Source organism: Pomacea canaliculata, linkage group LG1, assembly GCF_003073045.1.
Source record: "Pomacea canaliculata isolate SZHN2017 linkage group LG1, ASM307304v1, whole genome shotgun sequence".
Lineage (NCBI taxonomy): Eukaryota > Metazoa > Mollusca > Gastropoda > Architaenioglossa > Ampullariidae > Pomacea > Pomacea canaliculata.
Genome location: NC_037590.1, coordinates 2,707,577 through 2,733,379, shown reverse-complemented (window position 1 = coordinate 2,733,379; position 25,803 = coordinate 2,707,577). Strand labels below are relative to the sequence as shown.

The following is a 25,803-nucleotide window of genomic DNA, read 5'->3' as shown; positions in this document are numbered from 1 at the left end:
AGTTTTTCATAATATTTTGCTCATATCCTGCTTTTTTGTTTCTTGCACTGATATTACAATACATCAGCTGCGAATTATTGTGTGTGGGGTAGGAGGGTTTGTTTACCAAGGGTAGCAACTTTGAAAGAAGATCTGTTGACCGTCCTGATAGTTCCGACAGACGTGGGTCTCAGTTGTCATCACATCTGGAACTCTTCATCCAAGACAAACTACTAACTGATGTTGTCATCCTAGCTGCTACAACATTCCAACACAAAATATGCCTCCGCTCATCATCCACTGTGTATCCACCCTTAATATGAACTGTGTATCTATGCACTGGAATTCCAACAAAAAAAGTACACGCACGCACTCTGATTCCAACACAAAACACATCTTCACTTTTTTCCCAATACAAACATGACAGAGCGAGACATTGTCAGAAATGTACTTCAACTTTTACTACTGTTGCTCTCTAACCACAGCCTGAGAAGAGACTGGGACCAATGGATTAATAATACCCGTGCTGGTGGCTACCCTGTTTCTTCCTAGTGTTTGTAATAACACTGTTTACTCCTGGGGCAGGTAGTAACCCTGTCTCGGCTGCACGAGGTTTATTTCATTGGCTAGTCAGTCAAGATGCAGTTATCTCTTAACAGTCCATGTACTCAGCATCTGCTCCTAGCGCGCAGACTGAAGAACATTCCAAGGATCGCCTCCACTCTAACCACAAAGATCGGGTGGGAGGGTGAGCAAGACACCCCAGGCTGCGAGGAGCCACCCATCACTCCGCCACGTTCCAGCTCGCACGTTCCGCCCGCCATGGATGCCGACTCCTCCATCCATTCTGACGGCCAGCAACTCTCACGCCAGCGAGCGCTGGCACCCAGGAAGCCTGCTCGTCTTTCTTCCACCCACCCACCCGTTTACTATTTCCGCCAACGGGAGTCGATCTCGCCGTCCAAATAAACTGCCGGGCTGCTGCCACCCTGTTTCCATCACCAGCAACGCCGATACTAGCAGCGACCTACCCCATCCCCGGTATCTCACCGTCAAACGGGTGTAACTACTCGCTGTGTGATACGAACGCAATCTACAGCAGACACTGTAAGTGTACAACATACTGAAAAAAAACTTAAGTGCAAAAAATATAGCAATCTTCACACAATCTACCCTTCCTTTGTTTCCACCCCAGTGCAATCTCATAAAAAATAGGAAAGTAAAGATGCGTAAAGACTTCTATTTGGCGAACAGAAGAGGTTTCTTTTTAACTTTTACCGAAGCTTTTCTCTTTATCTTTGCATCTGCAGCGTTTAGCCCGCAGGATCGGGTGGAGCGCAGGTCGAATGGCTCGCACTACCCGTCAGTGCGGGTATCGGTATCAGCAAGGCGTATCGCCACACCATCCACAGCCCTGCCACGGCATCCCCCGTCTGTTTTCTCGAGACGATCTGGCGGCAACAAAAACACAACAACTGCCTCTCCAGTGGCGAGATGTAAACACGCTGAAATCCAATCAGGCGGCAAAGAGGTTTTGCAAGCACGAGACTTGCGCGCGCTGCCTGCAGCTGATAGAGACTGGCAGAGTCTAAACAATAGATTACTCCGCTCGCCCAACACCTTGCACTATTTTTCTCTTACCTTCAGAAATGTTTGCCAGCGCTGTGGTTCCTCCCATTCTGATTTGTCGTCGCCGGTGTGTTTGATTGTGCGTGTGATGCAAACAGCACGAGCGCAGGTATGTTTTTAAAGGTAATGAAACAACACTTGCAGGGAAATTACCGATGTGGGAACCTTGTGGCCTCGGCTACATTCCCAGTCAACTGGCGGCCGCCCATTTCTGAGTTGTTTTGGCTCTTTAAGATTTTGCTGGAGAGAAACTCCATTAAAAGAAATGTAGATGGATGGAACTTTTTAAAAAGTACATACTTTGTATATGGGACACGTCATCACTCGGGTGATAACGAGGCTGGTGCGTGGTGACGTCCATGACGGTTGGTGTCATTGCAAATGCAGCTCCGCAGCTGTCAGACAGGAAGGGATCCAAGCAGGAGCAGGGAAAGATATGTCACAATCCTGAAGGCTTCGGCGGTCTATTTGACCTTTCAACTCTTTTGCCATCAAGACTGCCAACTCTGTCGTCACTGATGAAGAAACACACTGGATTTTCCTTCCAAGACAAAAATTATGTTGATAAACTTGTTTTTTTTCATTTTTTCTTGTTTCCCAGATTGAGGAGAAAAAAAAAGGAGTTGGCCAAATCCCGTGACAACAACCCCTCCCACACCCCACTCAAACAACAGACACGTGGCGGCAAATTTTTGCCGTTAACTTACTTTTTAACTTTCTTTTAATCTCATACAGAAGCGACCTGCTACATGCTGAGAGATGCTCCGATGGGCAATGCACAGTTAAGCACCTTGATGGTGTTCATGTCATCAAGTCCTACATCCTTCTTGTCTTCTTTTATTTTCTCCGAACATCGAGTCCTCGGAGGCGAACCGTTTCTCGTGAAATTCTCTCCCCCAGACAGGTGGACGCTGCTGTTGTACTTTGGTGGTCATTGGTAAAACAGCATGCACTACAACACCGACAAAACAAAAAAACAACAAACACTGCTGTAAACTCAAAGTAATTTTTACACCCATGGGTAGGGAGGGCAGAAAATACTGGTTGCCGCTGCTCAATGCCCAGTCAGTAACAGAAATCATAGAAAGGCGGAGCAGAGAAATGTGTAGACAACGATGAGTGAAAAACATGAAAGCACAGCATGGACCAATTATTCTCTACACTCAGTGGCAATTGTAGGCAACTACCTCGTCACGGTGAGAGCTCCACAAGTACACCGGGTGTGAATGAGTTAATTGTAGCAACAAAATCCTCCAACGGTAAAAACACTTTCTCTTTTTAAGGTCCTTGCTGACGAGGGAAACAATGATAGCGAATTGCCACTGCTCCTTTATCTGTGATTTAATGATCTTCATCACAAAGAACAGAGGCAAGCAATTGAATTAATTGTAAAATAATATCAACAAGAAAGCATAAAGTTAACGGTTTACTGTAGGCGGAAGCATGCTGAAGGATTACACACCTTACTGAACATGGTAACACAGAACATTCGTGTGTTTACGATGGATTTCAAATAGAGACAAATTGAACTGTTATTATTTTCTGATGCGCTGAACAGGGTACACTACAGCTGCCATTACATATGGTGTGTCCAACAGGAGCCGCCAGTGGCCACCTGTACGAAAGGTGTGATTGCAGGCCAAACATTCCAGGATATCCAGGTAGATGTCACAGTGTGTTTAACAGGACTAGTTCCATCAACATGGTGAGACTAGCAGGTGTATACAGTTCATGTCTGTGTCTACAATACCACATAGCATTTACCCTCCGATTCGTTAAGATTGCAAAAAAAAAAATCCTTGAGTTTTATACAGCATGACATTTAGTCAAATATACATTTATTCGCTTTCCTGGCTTTTCAGACATTCAGATGAACACTCGTCCTTATTGATTCGTCATTGTGTTTATTGAAAGGCCAATCTGTTAAATAAAATCCAAAGGCGAAGAATATTATTTTTACAAAGTAGTGTTTAAACTTGTTCGCTAGTTATTTTTTTCAGTTCAATTAAGTGTTTTATCCCTTTTACGTTTCATCCAAATAAAAAAATAATAACAACAATAACAAGAAGAATGCGAACGATAACGCGCAGCATCACGTCCAAGATAGATCGCACTCTTTATATTGATAAATGAAAAATAATAATGATAAATGAAGATAACAGCCAGTAGACAGTGAGGTACATGTAGACACCCCAAACAACAAAAAGATGTCTTCCACTCTTCAGTCAAAGTCTGCAAATACTAAATTGTCCAGTCAGCTACGGGAGGGTGATACCTGCGATGTAGCAGTGGACACAACTTACCTTGTGACATAGATTTGTGTGCTTAAATGTAAGTGACAGGTTTAATATTAAGCTGATATCTAAGTTTTCTCATGCACACTTCCACAGTAAGATGTGTGTGTATATATATATATGTAGTAATCCTCATTGTTCCCATCTGTGGATGCACAACAAGCCACAAGGTGTAGAAGCTGTCCTCGATGCCCTTTGACATTATCAACGTGTAGAGACCTGTGAACGCTGTGCAGACGACTGTCAGCCTCTAGTCTCCAGGTGTAACCAAGGCGAACGAAAACAACAACGTGAGCAACATGTACAACGTCAACAATACTTAGCAGGATGAGTAGGTAATCCGGGTACTCTAGCCGCTGACGTATTCCCACTGCGTGTCCTGTCAGTTGTGGGTAGCGTGACATCACGTGATGGGGCGGGGCCTCACCTCAGGTGGTGTGGAGCTGCCAGACACCATGTCGATAGGTTAAAACCTGTCACAGGTGTGAACGACTGACCGGGTCCTTGCGAGGACAGGCTCTGATGTGTAATGTGTCCTTTGTCCTTGTCCTGCATTTGATACTGAATGCTTTGATGTCGCAGTCCACCGAATCCAAGCATGTCACAAAAAGGGAGGGGAAAGGGTTAGAGTCATGAAGTGGGGCAATTTTAAACCTAAAACTACTCAAAAAGTGTGGTGTGTCTTACGAAAACCCATCAAGTATAAAGTGGACATTGCTGAGCATTTGTTGTGATGTCAGCAGCAGGTCACGTGCTGCCACGCGCTTTATACTTTGTTTTTCTGTCATGGACACGGAACTTTCAGTTTAATCCCAGGGTTATGTCATTGTTCCGTTGTATGTATTAAATTCCGATGCTTTCAGATTGTGACCTCCAGCCTCTACCTTGGATCTGACAATTAGATAAAGAAATTTAGTGGAAAGGATCGACCGAAGGGTAAAAAAGTAACAAAAGATGTCCGGTGTTTTCACATGCCTTGCAGGCTCTCAATCAGTGGAGCGTTTTCATTATGACCTTCGCTTACAGGCTATCGATGTCATTCTGATCCAGTCCCACCATTCTGACCAACCTCACATTTCAGGTGTGCTCACACCACTGCTGCCATTCACTCAGCCTTCGTCATTAACAACCTTATTATCTTTACAGAGACTAGGACAGGAGAACACCGAATTCTCCCACATCTTTGAACCAGTATCGACTGTCGGAAGGTTTCTTGGTTTCCTTTAATTGTCGTCTGACTGGAGCAAGAGACAGCAGACAATGATGTATCTTAAATGAGTATATATATATATCCTCCTCGGTCTGAAGATGATTCAAAAGACCAGCGATCAGAGTTGAAGACTATGTTAACTACCTCTTTACAATTTTATGATTGGTTTTAGTATCTATACATTAGTCTACACCTGTGTAATGTTTACACTTCTTTAAATTTAGGATGTATAACATGTTTATTTTCTTAGATATGTAAGCTAGCACTAGTTTGAATTCACGGAGGAAAGCTGCCCTACAAGTTCCGGTGCTGCCACGAAATGTTTAGTTTGAAGCGGGTGAATATATTCTCGTATTCAGTAAACAAGTATACAGTACCCGCTTCCCGCCAGTGACAACACTTTTTGCATAGTCCTGTACTTTACCATTGTCATGCATCATATACCTAGTTATAGTCTCTGAACATGTTTAATAACAGCTGTCTAGCCCGGTAATATTGTCAACCAGTCTCTGGGTGCCGGCCATCCTTTCTCTACATCAGGTCAAGAAAGTATAAACAATGAACTCACACAAACTCAACAACAAATCCACAAATTCGTTTTAAACCATCCAATGATTTTTATTGACAATGATTAATGTCAACTGATGTGCGAAGTTTCACTTTAAAAAAAAATCATGTGATAACAAGGTTATAAACAAATGAAAACGATCAAAAACTGTTTCACAGGAAAGACTTGTGACTGATGTGACAATGTACTGTCGACATCTTGTCTACTGAATTAGTAAACTCACTCTAGGTTTTGGCTGCCTTTCAAATATTTTTATCTGTTGGATTGAAAAGGAAAAAACTAATTTGCGACAAGTTGTTTTCCTCACAGATTCAAACAGGATAACAGCGACAATAAAGAGGAAAGCTTAGAGAATCAGCCAGACACTCGCTGTCAACTTCTTCAATCGGCATGACAAGGAAGAAATAATACAGCATGTCTCCTCTCCTCTCCTCACTCCATCTCTGCTATACATACAGAAATGTACATGTACAAAACATCAGGATTTCATATATTATGAAAGCCTCTCGTACTAAATCACAGCCAGGGTTTGTCACACAGCGATTTTAATGTTTCCATTTCCCAAACTAGAGTTCTAGCGAGTAGATCATAGATATATATTACATTCAACCGTCAGTCTACAGCAGTCTCGAGACACCCGCTCCCTGCAGGGTCAGGCAGGTCACACACATACATAATTAGCTTCTAGAGAGTGGGGTGGGTAGCGGCTGAGGGTGGTAACTGGGGTACATCGTCAGACAGAAGGGTAAAACTATGCCTCAATCTTTCTTCTTCCCTCCCCCAGAGTTGGGTTTATAGGATGTCTCTAGGCAAACGAATCGGGTGGGTGGGTGGGTTGAAGAAGCCTGCAGCATTATTTTTGTTTTTACTCTTTAATAATTAAGTCAGGAGCAAAAACGAAAACCAGAGTCCATATTCTACACCTTTTCTTTGTCGCAACAGTGTCAGAGCTTCTCTCTCTCTCTTGATGGAAGGAAGTACAGATCCTGTTAAACAGAATTCAGTTACCCACTCGGCCTCCTGGCACCCCGAACTCCGGACATTCTTGAAGGTAACACGGAGTATCTACCTGTAACGGATTGCATCCATTACCTGTACCCCGTACTCTCGTCCCAGGGGCAGTCTCTTAATCACAGGGTTTGCAGAGAACCACACATGTCATGTGTTACACACGGCACACAAGTCAGTCACAAGAACGTCACTGACAGGCAAGTCACGTGCCGTCACGACTAGGTACATCGGGGCACGTGACTGGAGCGAGGGTCTCAGTCACAAGGTGGCAACCATCAGACGAGATGCAAAGTCCCAAATCACCTTTCTCAGTTAATGTTTGGTTTGAATTAGGAGGCGACCCTCTGTGCTTCATGCCGGGCTCTGCAGCACATGACTCGCCATGACAGTGTTCACTCGCCTCACACCAGGGGGCGGAAGTGACGTTCAGTGTTCACTCGTCTCACACCAGGTGGCGGAAGTGACGTTCAGTAGCCCACACTGTGCAGGGCCGGCACCATGCTGGCCAATCGCTTGCACATGTCACAGCCGCTGGCGCGTGTAGCCTCCTGCAGGATCTTGGCCACGCGCTGGGTCAGCAAGATGGCGGGGCCCAGCTTCATGCCCAGACTCTTCATCAGGTGGTCCGTCGTCAGCAGCACGAGGATCTTGCCGTCTACCCGCTGCTCGCGGAAAATCTGCGCAAATAAACAATTGGGATAGTGATTGAGCTCCTAGTAAACTTAATAATTGATTGGCATTACACATTTTCTTTGACTAGTAAATATTCATGCAAATAGCCATGTTTGAGACTCCACCATCTGTGAAAGGTACTCGGCAGACATCTAGAATGAAACCGTCAAATATTTTAGTCTCGCTGATGAAATCTTCACAACAAATTTAGTTCTTCTTACACACACAAAATTTGTGGACTTTCATTATTGAGCCTGCTAAAGTTGCAACTTCTGCTTACCTCGGCGTAAACGCTGCAGCCGTCAAGCGCGGAGACGAACTTGACAACATCCTCTACTGACCAGGTGCGAACGTCCTCGGGGCGGTTCTCCATGCATCCGCAGCAGTACAGCGCCCGGTAGTAGTCCGGAAGTGACGACAGATAGTGGGACTCCAGCCCCTTTAAGCTACCCGAGGCACTGGCCGTTGGCATCTCTGGGTACAGTCTCTTCCGCATGTAGTCGGCGGCACTCTTGTCGTACAGACTGGACTCCATGCCGCAAGACATGCTGGGAAGACCCCTGAAGGTCGCCATGTAATCCATGGGTGCCATGGACAGGGCAGGTCCGTACCCGGCGGCCGAGAGCTGCTGGTCGAGACGCAGCCGCTTGGAGGACAGGTCCACAGCAGAATCAACCTCGTCTCGGCTGCGCTTGGCAGCTGCGGCAGCTCCAGCAGAATTTGCCGCGGCAGCTGCAGCGGCACTCATAGCGTCGGGTACGATGAAGGGCAGCCCGCTGGCCCATGGAAGTGGGTACGGGTAGGAACGAGAATAGTCCAGCACGGAGGTCGTTGCCGCTGCCTGAAACTGGTGAGGTTGCATCACGTGCAATGGGGTGACGCTTTGGGTCACGTACGGGGACGACAAAGCGCCCGCCGAGGTCGAGTACATCACAGAGTCTTTGGGCAAGAGGCCCCCGGGTGTGCTGAACATGCTGCACGCGTGCATGGGGTGGAGCAGTCCTGTGCTGACCGACACATCAGGACCCCGCACCGGGAACATTGGGGGCAGACAGGCTGTTGGTGGCGGCCTGTGGAAGTAAATAAATAAATCAACATTCTGCACAGACACTGTGAACTATTTTTACAAACGATTTAAAAAATTAAAATTAAAAAAAAATGTTGTTACTTTGAAACACATACACAGCCGACTATGCTACTGGCAAATTTTAAAACGTTCGGCAACAATTGATCTATATACCAGTATATGTGCCTAATTAAAAAGCCCATTGCATGCTAGTTAACAGCGACTCCCTACACAGCCCTTAGGTGACACCGGTTGTTACAGCATCATAACGACTTGTAAACAAGTAGCCGCAGCCTCTACTTACATCAAACCATGGTGTCCAGCTGCCAGGACCCTCATGTAGTCGCTGAAGGCAGCGGCCTCTGCACTGCCGTCCGACCGCACCAGTGCGCCAGCGGGGAACTCCTGTGCGGGGAGGGGGTCGTGCTTCTCGGCACTGAACGCGGACTTTCCGCCGCCGCTGCTGCCGCCTCCGCCTCCGCCAGTCGCCAATCTGCCGCGCTCCTTCTCTAGCACCTTGTCCTCGTGTTTCCGTCTCTCGGACTCTCTATCACCATGCCGGGAGGAAGAGGAGGAAGAAGACTCCTTATCCCTGGGTATATGTCGGTCTTTGTCTGGCGCGGTGCCTGAAGCGACCTCTGACCTCCGCTCTTTCTTGTCGCTAGCAGCGACATGGTGATGATGGTGGTGGTGGTGGTGATGGTGGTCACTGGACTTTCCTACCGAGTGTTTGTGCGGCGCGAATTTCTCCTCAGACCTGTGCTCACCTGTGGAGTGCTTCATCGTGTAATGTTCACCTTTCTCAGGTCTGACCGCCTCAGGTATCGTCGCCGATGTTACAGCCGACGAGGAAAACGAGGAAGATGACAGGGTGGAGGAAGGGTTGTGTCTGTGCTTTGTTTCGTCTCTACCCGAGTCTCTCGACTGAGTCGATTTATGAGTCGTGACTGTGGCGGTGCTGGTGCTGGTGCTGGTGCTGGTGGTGGTGACAGGTGTTGTTGTTTTGTTGTTACACTGATCGCGGGGTCTGTGGGGTCCGGCGGAATGTTCTGCCGCGACTTTCGCCACTTTACTCTCGTTGTCTTTCTCTTTCTGTTCACTGCTAGGTTCCTTGTCGCCGACCACAGCGCCAGCTGGCGGCAAACTGGATGCGCTCTTGTCTACTTTCATCTTTGCCTCACCAGAACCAAGTCCTTCTTTCGTCTCTTTCCTAGAAATCGTTTTCGCCGCGGAATCCGACAGTTTGTCGCTGCGCGGTTCCGCGGACAGCCGCTCCTCTTTGTTCACCACGTCTGTCTTTGCTGCACAGGGTGGGAGGGGACCTGTCGCAGCCTTCTCGCTGGTCGTCTCTTCCGGTGTTTTCATGGTGGCAGCCGCCGCCTGGTGCAGGGCCAGTCGGGACAGGCTTTTATCGACTGACGTCACGGTGGCGCCCCCTGACGAGGACAACACTCTCACATCCGACGTCGCTGCGACGCCGGCCGAGTCTGCTGCGCTGCTGGAGTTCTGGGCGCTGGTGTTGGTGGTGGTGGTGGTGGTGTCGGTGCTGTTGCTGTGGCGCTGCCCCTCGTTTGTCTTCGGCTTGTCTGACACCACCAGTCGCGACGCCGACTCCACCGAGTCCTTGGAACATCCGATGGACGCCGGGGGTGTGTTGCCATTGATGTCTGCCACACCTGCACAGGTAGAAAGAATCGATGTTGAGTGCGCCATAGCCGATTTCAATAAGGACACAGCCTCAAAAGTCGGGTGCGGGTGGGGAAAAATCTGTTATTATAGCTGCCGCTGGTGTTATGTGAAAAAAAAGACTAAACAATAAAAGTCAATAAGAAAAACAACAACAGCGTTAAAACTTTTCGTCAGCTGTAAATGTGACACACGTGGCCTACACAAACACAACATACCCGACAACACACACACTCTCTGCTGTAAGGGCTGACATGACACTCACGTTCTGGGGGTGCAGCGGAGGGGAGCGATGGGGTGTTAAGACCGACATCGGGTAGCGCCTTGCTGGCATCACAAACAACACTCGGAGCGGCAAGGCAGATGCTGGTGTCACTCTTCATTTCTGGGAGATTGAGCAAGGTAGACTCCTTCAGGGGGCTGCAGACACATAACAGAACTCTATATATAGATATAAGTACAGAGAAATATATATTGTCTAGAAGGCGAAAATATCTGACCACAAAAGACGTATATGCTGATATTCTGTCTTTATTCTGTATTTATATATTTCAGTGTATTCAGGTTAGGAAGTGTCCGGAGTCTGAGCTGCTACTGACCTCTGACTTGCTTCCACAAGCTTCTCCATGACTACCCGCTTAGGGTCAAGCACGATGCTGTCTTGAGTCTTGGCCAAGTTACCAACAGCACGGAAAGCCCCACTCCCAGAATTCTCTGGCGCGTTTCCGGTTGACTTCCGCTTCCTCTCTCCGTTAGGAATCCGTCGTTTCTCGCCCTTCCTGGTCTGCAATTAAAAACACATGCACGTTACACTCGGCTCGGCGCGAGATGACGGAAGACTGAGCTCCGTGCGAGGCGCTGCAACTTAAACTGTCACGTGACCCCAAGACGTAATTACGCCTGCATGCTGCGTTGGTTCCTACTGCTTCTGCGCTCGACAAGGTCTTAAAATATTAAGAGGGTCTCTATCCTTACTCTCTCCGAGCTCTCTACGCCTTCTGCGTGTTAATACCCTCTTAATTTTCCTATCAGCCACGTTGTTGGTACAACGCCAGCGTTTCTGTGATGAATTATTTTCATTCTGTGTATCATCACATGTTTAGTGTCTGTTGTACGGATGCACGGCCGTTAGCTCTCTCACGACACTTCTATGTTTGAACTCTATACTCTGATGTAAACGAGTTTCGATCAATTGGTGTAACATCCTACAAAAAAATATTTTAAAAATATTTTCCTTACCTACCCCTACACAAAAGGGTCCAGACTCGCAGCCCCACCCCCCAGCCTTACTTATCCACAACAACTTCCACAATAAAACTGCGGAAGGGATGTTATCTTTATAGTTCGTACCCTTCACATCAGCAGCCTTTCTCACCTACCCATCCCCAACAGGTCCACACCCGCAGCCCCCACCCCAGACTTCTCCCGTGGCACCAGTCCGTGCGTTCGTCGCCATTAACAAACCGCTTAGGGGCGCGCGCCGCGTCAGCTGTGGCGGTCATAAAGTTCGACCCGGCCTGAAAATCTCATCTGGTCGCCCAGCGGCAGCCATCAGTTCTCCATCGACCTCAGCCCTCCCACTGCTGTTTCTCCCATCACCGGGCGCAGGCGGTTCACCACCAGCAGCAGCAGCAACCGCAGGGCTGGCGCTCGGTGCCGACACGGCGGTCACGCGATACAGCAGCAGCAGCAGCAGCAGCACGGCACGGCAGGAAATATATGATGCATCGTACAAAAAGCACTGGTGATGAAACCGACGGGCCGCTGAGGAAGCACGCACAGCACCTGGTCAATCAACACCAATCGGGGATGGGGAGGAAGCGGGAGGGGAAGGGACTGTGGTGCTGACATTTGATTTGGACTTTGATGTCGACCTCAACCACAGCGTCAGGGAACGAGCCCTAGCGAGGACTGTCACTGTTGTGATTGAGCGCAGCTCGGGCGACGGTAGAGGACAGAAGGGAATTCACAGCCGTTGATATGAAGTTTTTATTTTTACAAAATACTTGACATACTGGTGCAGAGAGGACAGGAGGGGTTGAGAATATGACCGACATGGCTGCTGGACAGACGCACCTCTGTGTGTGAGCGCTGCAATCCTCACCCACACCCCAGTCGGCAGTTGACAGACCCCAACACAGTCAATTCATAAGAAATGTTTTACACAAAGTTGAAACTATATCAGCAAAGCGCCAGGTAGTCTGCGGGAGCATCCGTCAGCTGTCTGTGCGCCACATGCAAGGTTCCTGTGTTCCTTCTAAAGTGCACGTGCCGCGACTGAACGTTGCTCTGTAAGCGGACTCGGCGAGATATCTTCCCTATCTGCATGCGAGAGTTCATCAGAGCGAATCAACAACCCTTTGACAAGTGCTGTGCAGTCCTACGTCATCATTTGGGAGGAGAACGAGAGAGGGAAGTGTGTGTGTGTTGGGGGGATCGAGCACTCAACATCAGCCTCGGGGAACTGGAGGTTGGGGGTGATGGTTGGCGCCCCGCGTGTGAAAACAAGTTAGAGGCCTGATAACATCTGTGGGCGTGTTTCGACCGGTGCACCAGGAAATGCAAGCTGTCAGCGAGACCCCCCGACATCGTCCCTCCGCGACAAACATTCTCGACACCCAACCCACCCGCTCCACCCCGTCATATCCAGCTTCTCATCATACCCCTGTCGTGTCCGTCTCCCCAACAAGGTCTCGGCTGTGCAATCAAACGCTTGGGTAGACCGACGTTTCATATTTTTTTTTTAATGATTATTATCATTAACATCGTCCAGACGATCATCCAGGGCGAGTACCCACGGGTAGGAGAACTTTTATGATCGCGGCCGAGTGTTAGAAAGAATTCTTGGTGCCGGCGCTTCCATCAGAAAGGGGTTCTCACCTGCCACTGCGAAAATGGGCATCGCTCACAGCGCGACCTCCAACGTGAGGAGAACAAAAAAAAGTTCTTGTCACGCGCAGTTGCACCTGCACTCCGCGAACCGACATAATTGCAGCGCAGGCTTGGAACAGGCGCGAATGTAAAGCCTGCTGGGTGGAGGGTTGGGGAGGGAGAGGCTCCTTCCTTCTCTTTCCCCGTCATCGTCACGTGACTTCTGCGCGGCTGCCTCGCTACGGCGGTTTGCTTCCCCTTCCCCTCCCCACACTCCCCACTTCTCTCACTCACCCTGGCCGTCGCCATTACGGCGACGAGTCGCACCCAGCGCCAGTTCTCGCCTCCGGCGGCGAGGGACCATCTCAAACTGTCGACAGGCAGCCAGCGACTACGACACGACGACTACCGAGAGGACTAGTGTCCCCTTACACGGGGGGATCCCATTGTTGAAACATTCAAATGAAATCTTTTATAGCGAATAAAGAAAAGCGTTTAAACAAGTATGGCTGGCTGACTGGGCCATGGGATGGTGGGTGCTTCGTGAGTTCTCTCGACTGTTGATGGACTTTGTCATGACTGGCAGTCACGTGACTTTAGTTTTGTCATGCACGTGATCACACTGCTCTGTATTTCCTGTCGGTTCCATGTGCTCGTAATCTTTTTGGCTCGCAGTCTGCCAGTCTGACTTTTTCTGCTTGCAGCTGTTGATATGTGTTTGCTGGAGTGTTTTGGCCGTGTTTGTTTTGTGTCTCTCCTTGTGAAGTTTTTTCTTATTTTTGGAAAAGCGATTCAAGCTTTCCGATAAGTAAGCTATGTAATTCACTTTATTATTCCCATCCGACCAGACGACATTAATGTGATCAAAAGTTATCTCAACACATCCTGATTCGTAAAAAATAATTCACATCGCGAGATTTACGATTCACATTATCCCCTCGGATATTTCTTTTTTCTGACATCTGTAACGGCTCGAAACCCGGGGTCGGCTGTGTCCGCTTTCACAAAGAGTAACTAACCCCCTTCCTAACCAACTGCCACAGCATTCTTCCCACCCTTCCCCCTTCCTCAACCCTCCACCTCCAGGGTTTCGCCTTTCTTCCAAACCTTCAGAACATGATCTCCCTCGCCGTGGCAGAAGACCTACTTAAAAATTAACGGACTTTCGTGGCTCTAATTAGCGCGCGGCTAGGGCGGAGTCACGCGTCCCCTCAGCCTCCATGCCTCCTCCCCCTCCCTCCAGCAGGCGACGCGTCATTTCCGACAAAACCTTTCCCGACCGCGGCGCTCCCTGGGCGGCAAGGGGAGAGCACCATTATTTATAGTGCGGGGGCCCGCTGCGCCGGCCCCACCATGCTGCCATCGATCGGCCCTGGGCCGCGCTAATATCTCTAATTTCCCTCTCCTGATAGAGCGGCCACGGCGCCCCCTCCGTATCGACCTCCCTTTCTCCCCGCACGGAGGTTCGGCGCCGGGGGTTCAGGAAAGAAAGGCTCGATGCTCTTCCGAACGCTGAAAGGGTCGCACGGACAAGGCTGGCCACACTGGGCACCCGCTCCCGCTAAATAATCTGTGATAATTGCAGGTGCAAAAGATGGTCACCACACTGTCCATCCACACAAACTACGGCTTCCTCTAAACAAGTGCTGATGACCACGTGACTTTCATCAATAAACATCTATCAAGTATCTCTATCAGTTTGCCATCCATAGTCTACTCGGTTTTCTCCGGTTTAAGCATTTTTGCCTCGATTTCAACAACGCTTTCTTAAGTTCAAAAAATTTTTCGGATCCAGTGTCGAAATACGTTTAAAAATTCTACAAAAAGGAAAATAAGTTTCAAGAAAAAGGAACCGACACACAACATTAACTGAAAAGTAAAAACTGTCTGGAGAGTCATGGTGCGTGGTCAGGCATTATTCACATAGAAAGTTGTCTTCTTTCCACCAGCAGCCCAACATTACCGTCTCTAACGGTAGTGGTTTTTTTTATATGTATATTCGTTCCTATTCATGTTTCTGTGGGAAGAATTATCGAAGTTTTCTCTGAACACCACACAGCTTTACTTCTTTACTTCAACTAAAAGCAGTCGCCAGTTGTACTGGCCTTGCCATTGGCTGTCTCAGCATCGTGCTGCACCAACATCTTAGCGGTCACGACGAACCAAGGATGGTCGAACCAGGCGCTGCAGGAAATGGCCGTTCGACCGAACATGGTCTTGTCACCGGATGCTGTCAGCGCCCGGGGATGGGGAGGAGGTCATCGGGTGCTGAGCTAAGCGGTTGACGACTAGCACACGGCGGTACGCTGGCGAGACTGAGACTGTTCACTCTGCTGCACTTCCCGCGACTTCCCGCAGGTAGAATCCAATCAACAGTCAGGCGGTGCGAGGTTCCCCCCAAACTAATGCTATGGTCCTCCACACTCGATCACTAGTCTGACAAACAGGAGAATCATCTTCTGACACAAAAATCCAGCCACTATTTTAATTTTCGATCATTACTGTTTGTTATGCATTTTGTGGAAGACACGCGAAATAACGGTTTATCTTCGGTTAAATATATTCCTTAAGTCAAAATAAATGCAAATCCCGGAGTAGAACTGCCGGTGAAGGTAAGGCGCGCGTATTCACACTTCGGTACAACGAGCACTGATGTTAGTGCGATTGTGTTCGCGTGCGTGTGTGGAGGGATGGGTGAGCATGGGTGAGAAGGTGGGAAAAAGCTCTCGTATGACGTCAGCCTGTCTATTCCGCTCGCGTCGGGGGCTGCCCCGGGAGCGTGAAATCACAGACGCGCCGACACGATCCGACGGCTGAGAGCTTTTCTTGCTCGCTACGGTGGTACCAGACGGTAGGAATCAAGAAGCAGAGATGAGGTACCACGGGGGGGGGGGGGGGGAGGTGTAGAAAGGGACTTGGGTAAGTCGTTGGAGGAGAGCGGGGAAGGGAGGGAACTATGTCGGTGGGAGGAGGCAGCAGCAGGCTGCGCGGGGAGAGCACTCTCTCTCGAGGGCTAATTACCTGCACATGTACTGCGCCGGCGCCCTAGACGGGGACCGCTGGCACGGTGCCCAGCCCGCCGGGGGTCAACCCCCAGCTTTTCACTATTAAAGGCCGAAGTTTTCCCTCCTGAGTGAAGTGAGTGGTATCGCCCGTGCGAGGGAAGGTAGGAGTACACGCGGTGCGGACTGCTAGCGGCCAGTCGTCTCCAATTACTACCCGTACAAAAGGCGGGTGGACATCACAGGCACCGCCGAGTAGCCTGGCAATAAAACTTCTTCCTCCCCCGACCATTGTACTTGCCGCAGGGTCTGATCGCTGAGGCGAAACGACTTCTATGTGAACCTACTGTCACAGGCTCTAACCGAGCAATGCAATGTCTTTCTGAGCTGAGTACTTGTGTTGGCGGTCAGAAAGCTGAAGTGAAAAAGTTTCCAACTGAACACACTGTCAGGGTTCGGACTGAATGTATTCTCCACCAACAAACAAAACTAGAATATACAAAGGAGAGAAGAATGAACAGCTCAAATGACACGAAAATAAAAACAACTGAATTTTCAAACAAAATCAATGGCTGGAGGCACTATGATACAGATTGATACATAACAAAGCAAAATCACCAGTATAACAATGGAAGCACAAAATTTAACACTATTACTGATATAATTGATATCACAGAATAACAAACGTAAAGTGAACAAGATAAAAATCAGCTATAAAATACGAGTGGGTCTTGCAGTTTTAGACTGGAATGAACATGTCTATAAAGACAATACATGTGTCCGTGTGGAGTTGTACCGTGGTTAGAATAATTTCAGTTTTGAAAGTGCAAATATCGATGGTAATTATTATCTCATTTATCAATGATGTTGGATTTTGTTATTTAAATTATATTATTCATTTCCAAATCTTCATCAGAACTACTGTCTGTTTCAATTAATGTGTTTTCTTCATGTTCGGAATCAAATTTGTATTGTTCAGTGATACATCTCCAGATATCCTCTACTAAATTATAAGTTTTCTTTTTTAAAGTGCGTTGTCCAAGCTGTCTCCGATTGTGCTGTACACTTGCTTTGTTGTAATTTGAAGTAGAGTCTCTATCAACATGTTCATTCCAGTCTAAAACAGCGAGACCCATGCGCATGTCATAGTGCATCGTGTTTTTAATATGAACACGCTTAGGCAGATACATCAGACATATATTATTAAAACTTTCAACATAAAATGTGTTCCTAGACATCACGTATCCTCAGGATGTTTATACAGGACATGGCCATGTAGAAAGTCGCTCAGCAGCTTGACAGCAGCAGGATCAGTCAGCACTATTAGAGATGGTATATAGAGCGATTGCCTGCAAGGTGAGGCTTGGTTACACTGGTCATGGATGTTTTGGAAATGTGTAATACATCCATCCAACAAGTGCCTTAGTCTCACAGGGTCGCCATCGCAATGATCTATACACCAGTACACATGATCTCTGACCGCTGTCTTGTCGCTGAGCTGAGTATGCCACGTCTTGCCGATGTTGACTTTACTACATTGCGCCAGTTTTTTCATCCCAGCTTTGATACTCTTAGCGACATGCCACCTCTCGTTGATGTTTCTAACACCTTTATGTTTCACTAACTTATTTATTGTCACGTTACGATCGTGAACGTGTTCATGAATTCTAACACCTGACTCATTCATACTTGCATACATCCTCTCGCATCCCACTGCCTCGTGCCGCTGGGTGCACACGTCGTCCTCTTTGGTGATGTGCTGGAGGTTTACAACCTTGTGAGTCGACAGTCCTAAAGTAACATGATCAGTGTGATACGAATTTTTCCGGCAAGCATGCCTTGCATCTGTCATCACACTGATCCCGTCGGTCACAGGAGTCTGTTCTGCTGCAAGTGCAGCTGCAACGGACTGGCGCTTCAAGACGTCAACGACTGCAGAAAACCGTGGAAGCCGTTTTCTCAAAAATGCATCATTCACATGTCCCAAATTAGCAAAATTAGAAAATGTTTTATATTGAATGGGGATGATCCCCGACGTAATGTACGCAAGGTACATTCTTTCGTTAGCAAAATAACTGTCACCTAGTGGGGACAGGCTGCTTGTTCTCAAAATCGAGCAATTCGGAATAGCATATATACAAATGCTAGAATTCGTAGGACTCTGGAGGGACAGGAGATACCTGGATAGAAAAATCGCTCTGGCAGAAGGTGAATAAAAGTACGAACACTGTACCCAAACCCAGATGCAGTGCCGTATGTCGGTCACCAATGGGAATAAAAAAAAAAAACCTAAACAAGATGAATAAAACCTAAGTTTAAAAATTCCATTGCCTTTTTGTTTGTGTTATTTCGGTTGTTTGCCTTTGTCTCCTTTCCTGTCCTCTCTCTCACAAGGGAGAACACACAAACAAAACCGGGGGTGCTAAACTGGTCCTAACCCTTTTGATTATACAAGTCTTATCCAAGTCCAGTTCTCGGTTTTGTGGACTCAGGAAGACGCAAGCACCGATGACCTCCACAATGGTCGGGTTAGATAAGAAGAGAAAAGATCGTGGGGGCACTATGTTGCAGTCGTGAATTGTTGGCCATTTGTAAAAGTTCGAACATTGGACTCAAACCGAGGTGTACTTTAGGTCAGTCATCAGGAGGAATGAACTGAAAGTATTAAATATTATTATCCCCTCTTATGAGTAAAGAAAGATGTATGGAAAGACAGTATGTTCAGATGGAAGCCGTTTCGCCTCACTTTGTCTGGTAGGACAACCCTAACCCTGACAGTATGTTCAGTTGCAAACCGTTTCACTCCACCTTTCTAACCGCCAACACCAAGAACTCGACTGAGAAAGACGGTTTATCGCTTGCGATCTCCACTTTGCCTCGGGGCCAGGGTAGCAATTAGGGAAGACTGACCGCTGGTACTGACCCCGTGTACTCCTACCTTCCCTCGCACGGACGAAACCATTTGAAAACACGCCCATTTCGACTTCGGCCTTTAACCCCTCGTCGAACTCGGGCCCTTCCGTGTCGAAACCTCCCAGTAAAGCCCCGAGTTTACGTCACTCCCCTCCCCTCCCCGGTCCATAGTTCGCAGGTGCCACCAGTACCAGGAGCAGGCAGTGTGTACAGGCAATTTCTGTCAAGCTTTTGTAAACCTTTTACTCCTTTCATTCTCCCCTCCTCAGCAGCAAACCGCCTCTTAGTGGCTTTCGCAAACGCCCTCCTTTCTACAAAACCTTCAGGTCACGTGTGACACACATTTGATTTATTATATAAATGTGTGCTCGCGCATGTGTTAAAAACCTTCATTTCTCTGGCTGGGCTGAGTGAGATGTTACTTCACCTCTTACTAATTAATTCACCAAACAAACAGGAAACTAAAATTTTTTTACCAACCATGTTACTTTCGCGAAAATATTCGTACATCCTCCACAATTCCCCACCCAGATATTTCTCTCTCTTTCTCTCACTCACATTTTTACGATCAGACCAAACAAAAGTCCTTCCATCTCACGTTCCTGGCAGACCGTAATCCGCTTCTGTGCAGGCGGCCGGCGGTTTGAACCCATTTGGGCATGCGCGGCTCGGGAGCACGTGATAAACGACGTTTTGTCGCCCGGTCCGCGTTGAAAACACTTGTACTGTTTGCTCGAGCGCCGACAGAGACCCCACAGCGGCGACCGTTCGCCGCCACGACCGCGTGCTCCCTCCCTTCTGTCCTCCATCACTCCCACCATCCTCCCCGCAGCTGTTTAGCTTTCGGGCCGCCTGCGGCTTGCATAGGGGGGGGGAGGGTTGGGGGCTGGGGGGATTGGAGATGCCCGGACCAGGAGCATGCGCAAAGATGGAGGCGAGGGAGGAGGCTCGACAAGCACTAACATCGGGCTGTGACGTAGCACTGAGCTCGACTGACCACAACAGCGAGGTTTGAATGTAGGCTGGTTATGGAGGGGAAACGATGGGTGGGGTTAATGACAGTTGTCTTCTAAGGCTGTGGGTTCGTCTCCGTTCTTCACTGCAAATCCTTATCTTTTATGTCTGAGACATCACTTTGTGCAATAAAAGTACAAAGGATAAAGAAGGGTGCCCTGTGTGTCATGGAGATAAAACAGGTTGCCTCAGTAACAGGCTTGGAATGAAGGAGCAAAATATACCAAAGTATTACGAAACAGACTGCAGCACTGAGGCAGGACGAACAAAGGTTAACACAGAACTGAGCATTTCACTCCGTGTCCCAATGGAAGAGGAGGGCAGTATTCATGATGTATTCATGTGGTTACATGTACGCAATCTCTGGGAAGCATAAAGACCCCGCAGACAGTCACTGCCATCGCACTATCTTAGTTAATGCCGCCACCTAATTCCCTCACAGCCACTTATTACACTAAAAACTAAGTATCAGAAACAGCCCCAGAGGAAACGCCTCAACGCCTTCGACCACGCATGCCTTGTCCTCCTCAACATAAGCAGCATTGATCTCCTCCGTAAGCTGCCTGCCTCTCTTCGTCCCCTCCTCCCTCCTGCAGCTACAAGCAGGGCTGTAACGAGTGCTCTTGCAGAAAATCCACGGAGCCGAAGGTCGTGCCCAAGAAGGAACCCCTTCGTCGCCTGCTATTAAAACGGTACACGCTTGCAAATCAATTGCCTTCCCGCCTGTTTCGAGTTCCTCGGAAGGGCAGGCCCTGACTGCTCGGCGCCTAGCATTGATTTCGCCGAGTGCTTCTACGATCCGACATCGCTTGTTGCAAAAGACGGCCCCGGCACGTTGTAATCACGTAGTCCCGACGTACTGACCGACAGTCGGGACGTAGTTAGGAAAAGGTGTGGCGAAACCGGGGCAGGGACTTCCACATTAGACAATTTAATTACACGTGTTTATTCTGAGAGATGGGGAAGAAAAAAGTTGAGGACAAAGAACTTTGGTGGACGTGGGTCGGCGGTGACTGGAGGTGTTTGAGAGGGAGCAAGGGGGGGAGGCTGAAGCCCGCGGCGTGTGTGGGAGGCCAGCGGCGGTGAAGGAGGGAAAGACAAGCTGGAGGGTCAGACAAAAAGGTCAACAACAGCGGGCCGCCGCGACGCCTGCACTGCCGGAGGCAAACTTGAGCAACGTGTCAGAGTGTTGGTGCAGAGCGATTCGCGCAAACATGCGGCGGCCCCGCCAAGCACCGCAGCCCCGCCATGACAGCGCGCACGTGTGTTCGTGCGCCCGCCAGCGCGAGCACACACACCTACAACCCCGCTCCTCCAAACTGTTTTCGTGCGAAGTCTAATTCAGCATGAACAACAAGCACGCGCTGAACTCCGACACTCAGTTGTTTTCCTGCAAAATTACACGCGCGGGCAGGTCCACGAACTTTAAAAACGTGGAAAATGTGAAACTTGACTCACGAAGCTGCTGCACAGCAGACGACAGCTGCACTTCCCCGTCTGAACTCGTTACTTTTGTCCTCGACAGGAATTTTAGTGTTGAAAATAAAAAAACTCAACCGATAATGTACGAGCAGTTTTGTGGATTGTTTACAGTTGTATCATTAAGACGTCGGTTCTTAGTATCAAATGTCCGCCTAATTCTGTATGTCGAGTCCAAGTTTTAGTGTTGGTTATAGGGCTAACTTTAAAAAAAATTAAGACAGGATGAGAATTAAACCACATAAATGTTATTTTTGAGAAAAAATAATAATAGTAACTACGGGAATCGAACATACAAGGTCTAACCGGAGATTGTTTGTTCCTATGAACGCCGCTTGGCTTGTATGCACACGGACGGACGGACAAACACACTCATGAATGTTTTCAACCGCCCAGGCGCTGCACTATTTTTTAGGAGCGCTCTAAGCCAAGAGGTTGCGCCATGCGATGGGGGGACTGTTCTCGACAGCACTACACAGCACGCCCTTGCTTACATCCCCCGAGTGGCCTGACTCACGGTGCGCTGTGTCAAGGCGTTCACAGGTCCCGGATGGAGGGGATGGCGGGGTGAACCGGAGGGACTGGAGGGGTAGGAGAACAGGAGGGGAGAGGGGTGCATTGCGCGAGAGTTCAGGTGGCGTAGCGCGATTCGTGTGTGGGCTGTGGAGGGAGAGGGCGGGGGAGAGCGCGAGCGTGGAGCGAGGAGGGCGAGTTCGACACGACACGACCACCAGTTTCCGTGACAGCGCGAGGCTGCCGACGCCGTAGTGAGCGCATGCTCAAATGTCAGGCGCGTGAAGCGGCTTGCAGTCGGTGCCAGCTGCCGCGCCTGTTAAACGTTCCCTGACGTATCATTGTGGCGGAGAGAATGGACGGAGGGAGGAGGAAGTCGGAGGAAACGCCGGGTGTGTGTGTGGGTGTGGGGGGAATGGTTGGAGGGAGAGACGGGGGTTCGAGAAGAGACTGAGAAAACCATCAAGGAACTGGTGCAGTCTGGCACTGCCTGCTGTGGTAGCGGCGACTAAAGTGAAAACTGCTTACCGAGCTGAGATGCTGATTCATACATGTGTTGTTATGAGTGTTGTATGGCGCCGAGAGGTGGACTAAAGACATATTGAGACAAAATACACTTAATCCAGATCGCCCCTCTTTTGAATTTCAACTCACACCCACTCCAGTCCTTGTGCAACTCATTTCCACTCTTTCCGTCAGGACATATTTATTTGGACTTAAGAATCGAACTCTTTCAAATATATTCGAGAAATTTTGTCTAAAAAATAATTTATCCTCTGACGCCGGCACTCCTGAGAAGAAGCAAGTGGGATGAGCAGAGGAAGAAGTGAATAAATGGTGTGACTTGTCACACACGTAACACGGAGGTCGTGGGAGGAGCGAGACAGCGGTACACGCCATCCTGGCGATGAGGAACAAGATCCCAGCGTGTCAAGCAGCCCTCGTCAGTCCAGTGAACACAGCCACTGTCGTCGTCAACTGAGCTGTCATGACGCGCCGGCAAGCACGTCACGTGACCGGACCACGCGCCATTCACGCGGCTTATCGTCCTGCGGCGCCATGACACCGATAGCAGACGACATCCGCCGCCGACTAGACACCAGTCATAGCCACACCCTCCTGTCATCGGTCATCACGCGAAGGAAAACATTTCGTCAAACCTCCCAACCTGATGAAATCGTTATTAACCCTCCGTGTACCAAGGCTTCAGTAAAATCATTTGTACACGCTGTACACTATACACGACAGGCGTTACTTTAAACTTAAGGACACGTGATCTCAAACTCCTCATTAAAGGCTGTTATTAACGGGATATTGGTCACGTGACATGGTAGCCCTCAATGACCAGCTGAGAGAATTGGGACCTAAGGTTAACATTGTACAACCATCCTCAACTGATGATGTCAGCGCCCGACTGTCCGTCCAGTCAACAACAACCACAACTGTGGCGGCGTTCCACTTTCATAGCGGCCATGTTGTTAAAGGGGCGGCGGGCGCCCCCGCCAGGTCTACTACAACCGTCGGCTCCGGGAGGCGCGCGCTCCGCTCACATACCGCGTGGCCCAACGTGGCGGCGGCCGCTTCAGACCCTCGCAGCCTGCGACATCCTCCGTCTCCCCCGCAAGACCTCGGCTGAGGCTCGGGTAGGTTGGAGGGAACACCCAACAGCAACTCCCCGGCGCGTGAGCTGTGGGCGGCGAGTACAGTACAGCAGCACCAGCACCACACTCACCACCACCACCACCACACCCACCAACTTCTCTACCATCATTTTTATTACTGAGGCTAGTGAACGGGAGGATATACTATTTACCTACATTTTCCATCCGTTAGACCGGGAGGAAACACTGTTGTATCCTGCTGGTGCAGATATTCTGTGAAATGATTAAAACTGCGAACTGCTCGGTAAAACTGCTTTTAAAATTAATAGGCGCAGTAAACATCTTCTGTCGCCCTATAAACGATGATGTTTCTTTTATGTGAAACCACGAGCAGCTTTGGGGAGATGTTTCCAGTAACGGAACTTATTGTGGACTGTCAACCAGTCTGGCTAATTCCTCAACCACCCCTCCTACCTTCAAGTTTTTCATCCTGTACTTCGTAGGAAATGGTTTTCCCCTTTTTTTTATAACGAAATAAGTTCTCTAAAATAATTTTAAGCTAACATTTAAATTTTAAACTTGCATTGGCCACGTCTAATCACGCCTTTGTACTACACGAATAAAAGTAGTTCTGCTAATGAGAGTAAATATCAAACATTTATTTTTACTTTAAAATGCTTAGTTCTTACAGACAATGTCTAGTACCAAAACCAACTCAATCAGCTGCGATAAATAAAATTTGTAGACCAAAGATAAAACATTTAAATAGCTAACACACTCTCTCTCTCACAGGGTTCTAACATCCACCACTCACCAGCACGGCCCCGATACGACATCCCTCGCAGTCACACATCGTGGGGTGCACAGATAGGATCCCCTTGGCAAGCAGCAGTTTCAGACTCTTGCCATGATGCCGAATGGACCGTTTCCAGTCTTTGGCCGTTTCTCGGCCGCTGACGAACTGGAACTCATTGGGGGTGAGCCAGGAGCCCTGGAAAGCTGATGCAAGGTCCTTTACTTCCCTGACAGAGCTTGGACAGGTACATGGCCGCCTTGTTCTGGCCGCACTCTACTTCCAGAATTATTTCCCCGTCTTTGAAAATTGGTTTCACAAACTCCTCCGCCTGCTCCATGTTGCTGGTGGCTGTGGTGGTGGAGCTGGTGCCGTTAACACTCCCACCACTGGCTCCGGACTGCAGCACTCCGGCCTTCCCTGCGCTGTGGTTTACGTTCGAGCCGCCGGCAGCTGCCGAGGGTATAATCACTGTCCGCGAGTCCGCTTCGCCTCCTGCACCCAACACCGGGAGGTGAGCCCCAACAGCGCCCCCCACGGCTGCCGTTGCGGCCGCTACCACAACCGCTGGTGTCGCCGTGGTGGTGGTGGTGGTCGTCGTCGTAGATGTGAACGAAGTGGTGTTATTGTTGTTGTTGTTGACGTTGGCTGGTCGTGGAAGTGGCGCTGCTGTGGTCGTACTGTCGTCCTCACCACGCATCGCCTCCGCGCCGACTGGCGAAGGGGTCGGATGGTTAAAGCCAAGGCGGCCCGCACACCACTGACACTAGGCTTCTCGCCGCAACACCTGTCGCCGCTTAACTGCCGCTTCCCTCTCTCCTCTCTCTCTCCTGCGCACAGCCACGACGGCAGGCGTGGTGGGAGGGGCGGTGGTGGTGATGGTGGTGGCGGTGGGGATGGCAGGAGGGAGGGAGGCCCTGGGTGGTCCTGGCTGCCCTTCGCGAGCTCCGGCCTTAGCGTCAGCTACTTGATGAGAGCGCCGCCGCCGTCTGTGGGCGCTGCGTGCGTGTGTGTGTGTGAGTGAGCGAGGAGTGGGGCTGGAGTAGAGAGAGGAGTGGGGGCGGCGGGGGCAGGCACGCTGGGGGTAGTGAGTGCGTGTTCGCTCTCTCGCCTATCGTATGCCGCTCAGCGCCAGACGTCCGCTGCTCACACCTCGTCTCCTCTCCTTTCAGCCCCCCCTAACTCCCTCTCTCCCCCCACAGCAGCGCCCGCGCCCTCCCCTCCCCCACACTCCAACCCTCTCCCTCCCTCCTAAGCCCAGCAGTAGGCGCCGTAACGTGCGTGCCTGCGAACAGTGGCGGTAGTGTGGTGTGCGGCAACGGGAGATGGAAGGCGGGTGGTGTGTGTGGGTGGGGGGGGGAGAGAAAGCGGAGAGAAGCAGAAGGGTGGGAGGGAGAGTGAGTGGAGGGGTAGGTGGGTGGGTGGGTTACCGCTCGCCTGGTCGGCCTGATGGCAGCCTTCCGTCCGCATCGTCAGCTCGCGCTCTCGGTCGCCTGACGCTG

The 25,803-nt window shown here is 49.5% G+C and overlaps 1 protein-coding gene across 1 annotated transcript; it reads right to left on the bottom strand.

Moving 5' to 3' along the window:
* Window positions 1–5,709: 5,709 nt before the first annotated feature.
* On the bottom strand, window positions 5,710–25,281 carry LOC112564310. Its single transcript, XM_025239029.1, is given in 7 exon segments — window positions 5,710–7,368; window positions 7,644–8,433; window positions 8,734–10,105; window positions 10,381–10,535; window positions 10,715–10,899; window positions 24,323–24,505; window positions 24,507–25,281. Coding segments are annotated over 7 exon segments (3,390 nt in total). The 5' UTR covers window positions 25,002–25,281; the 3' UTR covers window positions 5,710–7,158.
* Between the last annotated feature and the right edge of the window lie 522 nt (window positions 25,282–25,803).